Below are 12,590 nucleotides of genomic sequence, written 5' to 3' on the forward strand. Positions count from 1 at the left end.
ACCATCAAAACAATTTAGGTATTTATCTTTTCTTAACTGTCCACTTTTCCTGCGTTTTGTTTTCTTCTCTGAAAACATGTCTACTGAACACGGGCTGCTGTTAGTTGACCTTTGACCTCAACACTTGTTGTATTGTCCAAGCTCCATTGAATTTTTCTTTAGAACAATGTAGACCAAAGTACAATATATAATACTTCATCTCAGGTACTTTCTCTTTAAAATCATTAGTCATGTGTGAGACAGATTCTGTTTGGAATTAGTATCATCTTTGACCCCTTTAACCTTGAAAGTGGGTCAAGGACATTTATATGGAGAAGTTTTACAGTGTATCATCCTAGGTAAGTATACTCACAAAACAGCATGGCTGTGTCAGATCGAACCAAGATTATTATCTTAAAACTTACGACCCATTATAACCAAAGCTGACCTTTGACCCCATTTAGTGCTTTTTGACTATTGATAAAACAATATACCTGCTACATTGAATGAGGAAAGGTCATGAACTTGATGCAAATTAGTCAGTTGAACACTGAACCATGCCTTATGCGTACAGGAACATTGTCAGCTGAAATTTCAACTCTGGCCATACCTTCATTCGACTGGATACCTGTAATATCTAAATGATGAGAAAGACAAAGTTCTTAGTTTACTTTGCATATCAACTTTATTATTGACTTTTAATCTGAATATTTTTTGAAAAATAGTCATTCATCATTCAACCTGTCATACCAATCCATACACGACCCACACTGCTATATATGGTCGCAACATCAACTATAAAATACTGTTAATAAATTAAGGTTGTGAAATATTCATTAAATAACACTTCATCACTTTCACAAATGTGTTTCTGCATTAATTGTTAGGTGAACATCTTCATTTATCTTCATACGTTCCAATTCTACATTCTTTGTTGTTTGCAGTGAACAGCACATGTGTGGATGACAAGTTTGTTAATTGTTGAAAAAATCAAACAAATAAGAAACATGTGTAGTTTGTATGATAAACAATGGACAAATAAAAGAGAGGAATTTGGGTTGGGGGCTGTGACTGGACTGTAGCTGTGGGGTGGGGGCTGTGGCTGTGGCGTGGGGGCTGGGGGTGGGGGCTGTAGCTGTGGGCTGTAACTGTGGGGTGGGGGCTGGGGGTGGGGGACGAGGAAGGGAACTATTGGACTGTACAGCATTGATGTTTGATCCAAAAAGTACTTTTATCTAACCTACCTTTACTGTAATGGAGAGCACTGAAAACTGATTAGAAGTTAATAAATCTGAGTTACAGGAAATAAATATGGAAATTAACATATTTGTTGTTATATGAGATCGAGAACTTGTGGAGTAAACTGTTATTTATCAAATAATTAAATTACACCAAATGATTCACAAATCCTTTTTTTAAGGGTACATATGATATAGAGTAAAACATGTAAGTATGTGAAATATGGTGTAATGAATGACATGTCAAGCTAGTTTTGCATACACACATAATTGAAATATGAATGTGTTTGATTGATAATACTATATATACTAATCAAAATAGTCATCGACTATTGCTGTCACATTCCTATGTATAAATGCAGTGTAGTTATATTAGCTGTGTTAATTTACTTTTATCAATGAGGGCTATAAAAAGCGAAAGTTGAACTGCAGAAGAAAAAAAATTAACATATTCCAGGAACACTACAGGTTCGTGTAACAGCTTTACATACATAAATTAGAGACTAGAAGTTCAGGGAAATGCTTGTCACATGACATACACCACTGGATATACTTGTTAATAATTACGTATGCCTCAGTTTCATTGCAAGTACATTGATCATCTTTGTAAATAGATTGATTCAAATTTAGTATGGCAAAAAGTCTGTATCTAGCAATAAGCAGATGTCTGTCAATAGGCTCATGCCTGATAATGAGCCCTTGTCTGGTAATAAGCCCATGTCTGTTAATTGTCTGGTAATAAGCCAATGTTTGTCAATAAGCCCATGCCTGATACTAAACCCTTGTCTGGTAATAAGCCCTTGTCTAGTAATAAGCCCATGTCTGTCAATTAGCCCATGTCTGTCAATTAGCCCATGTCTGTCAATTAGCTCATGTCTGGTAATAGGCATATGCCTGTCAATAAGCCCATGTCTGGTAGTTAACATATGCCTGTCAATAAGCCCATGTCTGGTAATAAGCCCATGTCTGGTAGTTAACATATGCCTGTCAATAAGCCCATGTCTGGTAATTAACATATGCCTGTCAATTAGCTCATGTCTGGTAATAGGCATATGCCTGTCAATAAGCCCATGTCTGGTAATTAACATATGCCTGTCAATAAGCCCATGTCTGGTAGTTAACATATGCCTGTCAATAAGCCCATGTCTGGTAATAAGCCCATGTCTGGTAGTTAACATATGCCTGTCAATAAGCCCATGTCTGGTAATTAACATATGCCTGTCAATAAGCCCATGTCTGGTAATTAACATATGCCTGTCAATAAGCCCATTTCTGGTAATAAGCCCATGTCTGGTAGTTAACATATGCCTGTCAATAAGCCCATGTCTGGTAATTAACATATGCCTGTCAATAAGCCCATGTCTGTCAATTAGCTCATGTCTGGTAATAGGCATATGCCTGTCAATAAGCCCATTTCTGGTAGTTAACATATGCCTGTCAATAAGCCCATGTCTGGTAGTTAACAAATGCCTGTCAATAAGCCCATGTCTGGCAATAAGCCCAACTGTGAATTGTTGGTCATTAAAAATGCTACCAAATACTATTTCTACATCCTCTGATCCTCGCCCCCAGTCTTATTACAGGATAAATACTGAACATTAGAAAAGACAATCTATTTTACACAGTATACATCTTGTGTACTACCAGGTATTCTATATACTGTATAGCTGTTAATATTTGCGAGGGGATTCGTCGGTAAAATAAGAGTAGTATATCCGCAATGTTCATACCTAGGTGATTATGTTAAATACAACATTATCTTAACACAGACACTCACAGAAGTTTCGCTATTCATGCTTACTTGACAAAAATTAACATTCATACACAACGATTTTTATAAAAAGGTCAATATGACCTATATCCAGTAAGATGAAATGAGCTTTGTCCCACTATATGCTACCGCTTCAGGCTAATTTCAAACATTCAAATATGTTTTTTTTTTTTTTTCAATTACTTGACAATGGTATTTTTGCTGTAGGCCAAATCTTGTACTTCTTGTGTGAGAACAATATCTAGTTTATGTTTTACACCATAATTACCTTGCCGATGGGAATACACTTCACCAAGATATCCTTTCAGGAGATTGAATTTTAATGACCAATACATGTACATGCCCAGGTACAGCTGAACTTCTAATTTCTTTACCTCCTGGTCTGGATGAAGTTCAATTGTTTTTTTTTAAAAGAGGCATGTAATTTTAAAATTGATGAAATAATATCTGGCTCTGTTGTGTCCCCCTGGAGGGGTTATTTAAAGTACACCCTAGATAATTAACAGAGTGGTGATTACCTATGACAGACACATTTCAAGGAATCCTAACTTTTTAAGAGAATGGAACATTTCAGTAAATTAACAATAAATTGCCTTTTTTCTTTGAATGTTTTTCTTCCTTTTTTTTTTTTAATTTTGATTTGAAAGTAGTTTTACAGTAAGATACATAATTGTGGATGGGTAGCAGATTGGCAACACACTTGCCTATTACCTGCAGCGATGATAAAGGTACGGGTACCTACCCGACCCCAGTTTAACCCCACATGTAGGAACACCTCTAATGTGTTTTCCTCCAGGCCAACAAGAGTTCAATATCAATTGTTTTAACTTGTTTTGCGATTGTTGTAAATTAGATAAAGTTAACATCATTGTCCCTCAGCAGACAATCATGTCAGACTCCTGTTTCTGTATGGTACATTAATTAATCTACCAGTGATTATCACCAAGCTCTTTGTATATTTTATAACAAAATGAACTGCCATATAGATAAGTAAATAATAAATAAATAAGAAAATATGTTTCAACATCAGTAGCTTTGTGATAAGATGTAAGTAGACAATAAATTTTTTGATCAATATGTAAGATTGATATTGGAGACAAATTTCTGTCCCCCCCCCCCCTTTCTTGAACCATTGTTTGAAAACACCCCAAACATCAGCTAGTTCCAGGCAATAGTTCTAGTGGAAATGTACACCCATTCATTCTGATTAATGACAGTAGTTGAAACATGATGATCCAAAGGTGTTGCTTAAAAATATCTATTGTGTCATATCATAAAACAATCATTGGGCATTCATATGGCAACATGTTATACATGTATGACATCCATCTGAAACATGTATCTGTATATTTGTACAGTTATTGACAATAACAAGCACTGCACGGATGCCATGATGTGACATTGAGGGAGAATTTTTTGAATGATGTGAGATTTTGTATAATGTGGTGCGAGAGAAGTCTTCATGGGAGAGAGCTTTGAATATCACGAGTCTCCCACAAAGGACACGAGAGGTGGCAACCCTGATGGAGATAGAAAGGAAAAATTTGTAATAAAACAAAATTGTGAAATCACAGGATGTTATTTTTTGAGCTTAAATATTACTCAAGATTGATAATAAAACAACAGACAGGGCATCAGTAACACCCTTCAGTAATGAAAGATTAATAATAAAACAACGGACAGGGCATCAGTAACACCCTTCAGTAATGAAAGATTGGTAATAAAACAACGGACAGGGCATTAGTAACACCCTTCAGAAATGAACATCAATGAAAGAGTTATAAAAGTACAGGTTTCACTTTTCAATAATCTTTCATCAAAGGCTTTAAATGTTTGAAACCGATTCACAGAGCTTCTTGCAGAATCCTAGATACGGAAGCATGTCTTTAAGATTCTGGTATGATGAAGTCATTATCACAGCAGATGTGTCCTCTCTATGACCTTCATAGAACTGTTTTACACTATACAAGTTAGAGGCAGAGGCTCAGTCTGGAAACTCACCGCACCAGAGTGCATAACAATCTGCCACTTTAGGATACGGCATTGACTAAAATTCAGAAAAGAACATCCATGTGTGCAAGTCCATTTGGTTGTTCACAGAGAATGTTTGTTACAGAAATAGTACGTAACACCATAGCGATAGAAAGTTCCTCCTCCTCCTGTGAAATACCCATGGCTGTCTCCTCCAGTTCACTTTCACGTGTGTATGTTTCTACAGAAATAGTTACACCATTGCGATAGAAAGCTCTTCCTCCTCCTGTGAAATATCCATGGCGGTCTCCTCCAGTTCACTTTCAACCAGTCCCTCCACCTCATGGGCCTCAATGACCTGTCCCCCATCCACAGTGATAGCCCCAACCCTCAGCTCCTCCATAGTTATCTCCTCCTCCCCGGGGATATCTTCCTCACCCTCCCGGGAGATTTCCTCTACCCCCTCGATGTAGTCCCCGTCTAGCTCCTCACCGGTGATCACCTGGGCCTGTGATACAGAAATGTTGGAGACGTCCAGAGTACCCTGAAGCTGTTCCTCTGTGACTTCAGTCAGTGTGACGTTCTCTTCATCCTCATCTGAAAAAAGCAAGGCAGAAATCAGGTTAGAGTTGTGTATTGTAGACAGAATTTCACATGCCTTCCCATGCCAAAGCATTCATACTGTATATGTACTAATGCACAATTTATGCAATATTTATACAGCACAATTGTGAATCACTGCACCAAAACACTTTAATATATGGAAACAGCAATTAGGGCAGTCATACCTAGCAGAATGCTCTTTGTGTGAAAAGCGTCTTCATTAAAATATGTACATTTGCTATGCATTCCATACCAAAACATATGAAAATGTTACCGGAATTGTCAAAGCAATATGCTGTTAAAGAAAAATTTCATGTCATGACGATAATGGCGGTAAATGCCAAAAAAATCAAGCAACAAGGACATCAATCAAAAATGGACAGAGAACTCTTGAAAAGTTGAAAATGCTGAAAAGAAAAGTGCAATAATTCTTTCCAAAAATCAATCTTTCACTCCCGATATAAAGTCTACAAAGTTCTGAAGAGCTGATGAGATGAAAAAAGATCTACAAACAAAGTGATGGAAAACCAAGGGCATTAACCATTAATGAGACTTTAATTGTCTGTAAAATGAAGAAGAATTTAAGTTATGATGATCAACCAAATATTAAGAGATTTCTAGACAATTAATTTTATGACATCCCGTCAAAATTTTTCCTTGGAGATATCGAAAGGAGACAAGAAGATAAAACTAGAACTGTCGCCAGGATGGCTGAATAATACCCCCCCCCCCCCCCGCAATCTGCATGAGTCAATGGTGACTTGGGGAACTGTTAATTAGAGGCTAACTAAGATAACCCAGTAATATAGTGACCAGTTGCCATAGCAACCATAATTTTGAAAAAAAAGAAAGTGGCATGCACATCTACACATGGTCCTCTATATTTGTGTGAAGTTTCATTGAAATCGGCCCTTTGGTTTAGGAGGAGTCGTCCGGACAAACTTAAAGTTATGGTTCTTATCAGAAAACCTGTTTATAGTGACCAGTTGCCATAGCAACCATAATTTTGAGAAAAATAAAGTGGCATGCACATCTACAGATGGTCCTCTATATGTGTGTGAACTTTCATTGAAATCGGACCTTCGGTTTAAGAGGAGTTGTCCGGACAAACTTAAAGTTATGGTTCTTATCAGAAGACCTGTTTATAGTGACCAGTTGCCATAGCAACCATAATTTTGAGAAAAATAAAGTGGCTTGCACATCTACACATGATCATTAATATTTGTGTGAAGTTTCATCGGAATTGGCCCATCGGTTTAGGAGGAGTTGTCCGGACAATATGCGTCTACAGACAGACGGACGGACGGACGGATGGAGGGACGGACGGACAACCTGATTCCAGTATACCCCCTCTAACTTCGTTGCGGGGGTATAATAAACAAGATCACAACTTACAACCAAGTTCAAGATAATGATGGTATACTTTTTAAAAGGAGGAAAAAAAAGATAATTTTTTATATTCATTTCATTTATCTTTTCTAGTTTGAATCTTAACTGAACATTTGAAAGACTAAGTCTTCCCAAAATTGTGATTTTAACAGATCAAACATATCGCAATAACTTAAACAGTATAAAACATTTACTGATCAATAAATGCAGGTTCATCTACCATCAAATATAGCTTTAATGTTCCTTACATTTACACTCCAATATAACAAACCAAATGAAACAACTAAATTGGATGTGTGAATATTTGACATAAAAATAATTATCATCTGTAGAAATCTCAAGTTTATGATACAGCTGATTGTCCTTATTTAACAGACCAGAAAGTGTTCATCAGTCAATGTAAAAATACCTGTACACTGTTAAAACTCTAATTCACTGGATCAATAAACGTAACTTTGGCATTACTGTTAAATGCCTGAACATTAAACAAAGTTTTGTTTTTATTTCCTACGTCTATAAAAGCTGCCAAAACGACAATCAAAGTGAAATTGACGCTGGTTCCACATGATGACGACGATAAAAGCCGAATTAAAAGCTGTTCCACACAAAAGAGATCATGAAATATTGAATGTTTTAAGACATTAACTAAAGAAAAACCTCTTTCTTCTTTACTACAAACCCAAGATGGCCTCTAGGAGAATGTTAAAAAGTAACTGAATAATTAATTACTAAAGCCTTTTCTATAGCCAACAAAATTAAGCAAGTCATTTGCATTTACCTGCCAGTTTGGGGAACAATGCCTTAATTCAAAGTGGATGGATGTTAGATTTTATCAATCTTAAATCTGCATCTTGTTGCAAACTTGAAGGATATATGATGTGAGGCCTATTGTCTCTCTAATACATTAACATAGTATTTCTGATGTTTCCAGCTACCCCACTCAATATTATTACTGGAGGTCACCAGTTAAGGATTACAAGCTATTGTTGCTGGTTTTTGGCATGACCTAGCCTATGAACTGTGACACTGCTATCATCACGCAGCTGTATGTGACATGTGACCCTTAATAAAAAGATTTTTGGTTGTGCAGATTTCCTGGAAATTAAACTATGAATAATGTATTGGAATTGCCAGTAAAACAGATTCAACAGATAGCAATTTCTACCAATAATAATCATGTAAATCTGCCATACACAACTGGTGTTAATTTCTCCCGAATCCCCCCCCCCCCCTATAACATCTTAGGAAGAATCCTCCCCCACCCCACATCCTTATAATATTATAAGAAGAATCCTCCCCCCCCCCCCCTCCTTATAACATTTTAGGAAGAATTCCCATACTTGTACTTTAACTGGTATTACAACCCCCCCCCCCCACACACACACACTTAATAATAACATTTTAGGAAAAATTTATTTCAATGCTGTTGTTACCCGGTCCCCCTCCCCCATTTAAACACTGTTGTTACCCCCTCCCTCATTTCCTGATCATACATTAGGAAGAATTGTACTTGTACTTCCTGTTATGAAATGAATCAATCCTATCTTCTATAACCAGATCCAGGACTGTGGACAGTCCAAACCCTAGAAATGTCATTTTAATCTGTGTTTTATTCTGCTGATTCGGCATATCGTAAAAATCATTCCTGGAAACAGAACAATGCTTATATGTACATACTATAATTATATTCACTTCTGTTTCCTGTGTCATATATGTACCTAAGTTACAGTTGAAAAAATTATATATGATGTCAAAGGAAATCAGTCAAATCTGCCATTAATTGGAACTCCCCCTCCCAATTATATATATATATAATATATAAAACAAATAAGAATAAAAAAAATACAAGGATTTTCAAAAAAAAGAGAGAAAAAAAAGAAAAATTTTGAATTTACATTTAGTAACAAACTATACTGTGTGCATCAGTGAATAATATAGCTTGCCACACTTCAAATGACTTTGTTAATTTATATTGGAAATCTACAACTCCTTCCCTGCATAAAATACACTTAAAGTTTAATCCATATCCCTAACCCTTCAGGATAACGTTTCACTCTGTTTCATTCATTACTTTATGTATACCTTACACCAGTTTGATTATCAAGACATGGACAAGGGGAGATAATCAATTTAAACAATCTTTAACCAATTATTTCCTTTAGGATAGAAAAAATTTCCATGACTTTTTAAAATGTATCAATTCATTGTTTGGAACATATGGGATTTCCAGTCTGTCTAAAACATCCATGAAATAAGATTTATTAATTTTAAAGATATCTTATTTCAATGGAAACTGTCAAATCCTTAGAATGACAATTTTTACTTATATTGATATTTTATTGTCAATTTTTATAGAACTGTTGACATAAAGTTTATTCTGTATTGGAAATGCTAATATTCAACAAGGTATATATATTTTAAAAATTCTATCAAATATCCTTGTACTGTAATTTAGAGATCAAAACTATTCTAACCAATGAATGAATAACATTATTTAATGGTAATAGATTGGTTATAGCAAATACACAATTTTCTGCTGATAATAATCTAATATATGAAAGAAATACATTTCTGCAAGCTTAATGAAATCTGATAAACCGTCTACATACAGCGTTGTATATATATATGAATTTTATAAATTTACTGAAACCTATCAACAATAAAATCGGAACGATTTCTAAACTCTGTGAGATGACGACATGGAAATTGAATGAACTGATGTGATCACCTGATAGAGGAACTACCTACAAGATTACATATATACATATGCTGTATTAATACATTTAATGGAGAAGATAACTATCAGAAATGACATAAACCCATGTTGATTTCAAAGGAAACAAATTGTATAATGTCATACAGGATGCATCGGAACTATATCTACAAAATTGTTTACATTATTAGTTTCATGTTGTATATCACATATTTTCATGAAATTCATTCAATAAATTCAATGTGATGTACAGTTCAGTATATTTAAATTTCGAGAAGTTATTAACTATTTTTCATTTAAATTACTAAGTACCTATTTTCCCACAGCTATTTTTACAAATTGATATGAGATTTCATTGCATGATTTCCAGCTTGTTAAAAAGTTGAAACTAGATCTTGTTGTAAATACAAATTGCCAACTTGGTAAATAGTAAACACAAATTGTCATCTTGGTAAAAAGTAAACACAAATTGTCAGTTTGATAAATAGTTAATACAAATTACCCACTTCGTAAATAGTTAACACAAATGCCAACTTGGTAAAAAGTAGATAAAATTACCATCTTGGTAAAAAGTAGACACAAATTGTCATCTTGGTAAATAGTAAACACAAATTGCCAGTTTGGTAAATAGTAAACACAAATTGTCAGCTTGGTAAAAGTAAACACAAATTGCCAGTTTGGTAAATAGTAAACACAAATTGTCATCTTGGTAAATAGTAAACACAAATTGCCAGTTTGGTAAAAAGTAAACACAAATTGCCAACTAGGTAAAAAGTACATACAATTTGTCATCTTGGTCAATAGTAAACACAAATTTTCAGCTAGGTAAAAATTAAACACAAATTGTCAGCTTGGTAAAAAGTAAACACAAATTGCCAGTTTGGTAAATAGTAAACACAAATTGCCAGTTTGGTAAATAGTAAACACAAATTGTCATCTTGGTAAATAGTAAACATAAATTGCCAGTTTGGTAAAAAGTAAACACAAATTGCCAACTAGGTAAAAAGTACATACAATTTGTCATCTTGGTCAATAGTAAACACAAATTTTCAGCTAGGTAAATATTAAACACAAATTGTCAACTTGGTTAATAGTAAACACAAATTGTCAACTTGGTTAATAGTAAACACAAGTTGTTGACTTGGTTGATAGTAAACACAACACCTGACTGGCTATGTACATTGACTATATACATAAAACAATTGTCTATTACCCTGGAATTCATGATAGTTTGGATTGAAGAGTGATATTAGATATAGATAATGATAAGAATCCTTCTCTGATGACACATAACCTATATACAATATCTATATACCTAGATGTTTGTAAACAGCTTATATTACTGTGGTTTTAGGCAGAGTTCCACCTATAAATGTAGGATCTGAGTCTGATAGGAGCTAAGGAAGCTGTACAGGTATACAGTATATATATATACAAAGTGATGTTTGTATACCTGGCTGCCCAGAGATATTTGCCTGATCAGCAGGTAAAAACCACAGGTATCACTGGTATGCAAAGTGTGGGAGGTGCTACGACAGGAGATATCATAACTCCACCTGCCAGTCACAGGGCACTTGGTAGATGAATTTATAACAAAAGGTATCCCTTTGAAGTGTGGTACGGTTCTACTTAGAGGTCCTTACCTGGTGTCGGATGTGAGTCAACGCTGACCTTCTGTCTCTTTACCCTCATACAAGAATAGATGTTCTTCATTTTTATCAATGAACTTTTGGACAAAGCAAACATTATCATTAGACAAGGTAAAAGGCGGAAGGTCTAAAGTCATACAGCTATGTTTAAAGGGGCCTAATAAACGTAGTGTTCCATCACATATCCATCTTGATAAACACTGAACAAGGTCACTAAATATATCGCATCAACACAGATTAAAAAGATTTATGAAATTCCAACAGTTCAGGAACAATATTTCAGAATAAGTGAATGAAAGGGAATATTTTAGAGGTGAAGTACGTAGCCAACATCTGTCACCACTGGTCCTTCAATGACCTACCATTATCTAGACATATAAACAGCTATCAAAATGAGGTCAATCAATGAAGATTTGACCTTGACCTACACCTCTTGAGGTCAATTTTTTAATAAAGATTTTTTAAAGGTGGTCATAGTTTATATATTATTTCAAAGATAAGAGTAGGAAGTGTATCTCAACATTCAACAGCTTCAAAACTTAAAGTAAATATAAAAACTTTTATTCGCCGACCGGTTTCGCCAGTTACGGCTCGTCAGGGCAAAGATACAACAAATTGTCCCCTGAAGTACACCGAAAGTGGTGCACATATATATTATTTGTTATATATTTTAAATAGCTATATATAAACAATAATAAAACAATGTAAAAATTCCACTGTTTTATATAACACACAAGTTACATAATATAAATAAAAATATGTAAAATTTGTTCTGTCATATTTGACTTACGAGGCACTGATATTTAATAAAATACATTCATGGCAATGTATATACAATAAGGTGTTGATGACAATATACATATAGGAAATGAATTGAGCACGAAATGAATATATATCTTACTCCGCCTGAAGAAACTGAAGAGGGCAAAAAGGCCTTGCAGTAAATCTTGGTTTTTGTTTTATTTTTCTTATATATATGTATATATATTTATATTCATGTATCTGACATATAAAGATTAAACTTTAAAACAATGACAATATGTGTGCCTTATAATAGAATTTGATCCATATCGGGAATTTTATAATGTAAAACAATGGTATATAATATGTAAAATAAGATAGTGTTGTGAGTTATGGGGTCAAATACAGCAATATATACCTACATCTTACATCAGAAATAAAACTCATCACTGCCTGGTTAGCATAACACTTTGAAAACCACAACTTCAAATTCAAAATTATATGTGATTAAAACCAAAATGATTTTACTGACAATT

The 12,590-nt window shown here is 34.5% G+C and overlaps 1 protein-coding gene across 3 annotated transcripts in view; it reads right to left on the reverse strand.

The window, feature by feature from the left end:
• Positions 1-645: 645 nt before the first annotated feature.
• Positions 646-12,590, reverse strand: part of LOC117327320 — a 120,453-nt gene continuing 108,508 nt past the window's right edge. For all 3 annotated transcript variants that reach the window (XM_033884247.1, XM_033884249.1, XM_033884248.1), the window contains exon 18: positions 646-5,556. In XM_033884247.1, the coding sequence (XP_033740138.1) occupies positions 5,213-5,556 (344 nt within the window). In that variant the 3' untranslated portion in view covers positions 646-5,212. The remainder of the gene's footprint in view (positions 5,557-12,590) is intronic.

This window comes from Pecten maximus, chromosome 5, assembly GCF_902652985.1.
Source record: "Pecten maximus chromosome 5, xPecMax1.1, whole genome shotgun sequence".
Taxonomy (NCBI): Eukaryota; Metazoa; Mollusca; class Bivalvia; order Pectinida; family Pectinidae; genus Pecten; species Pecten maximus.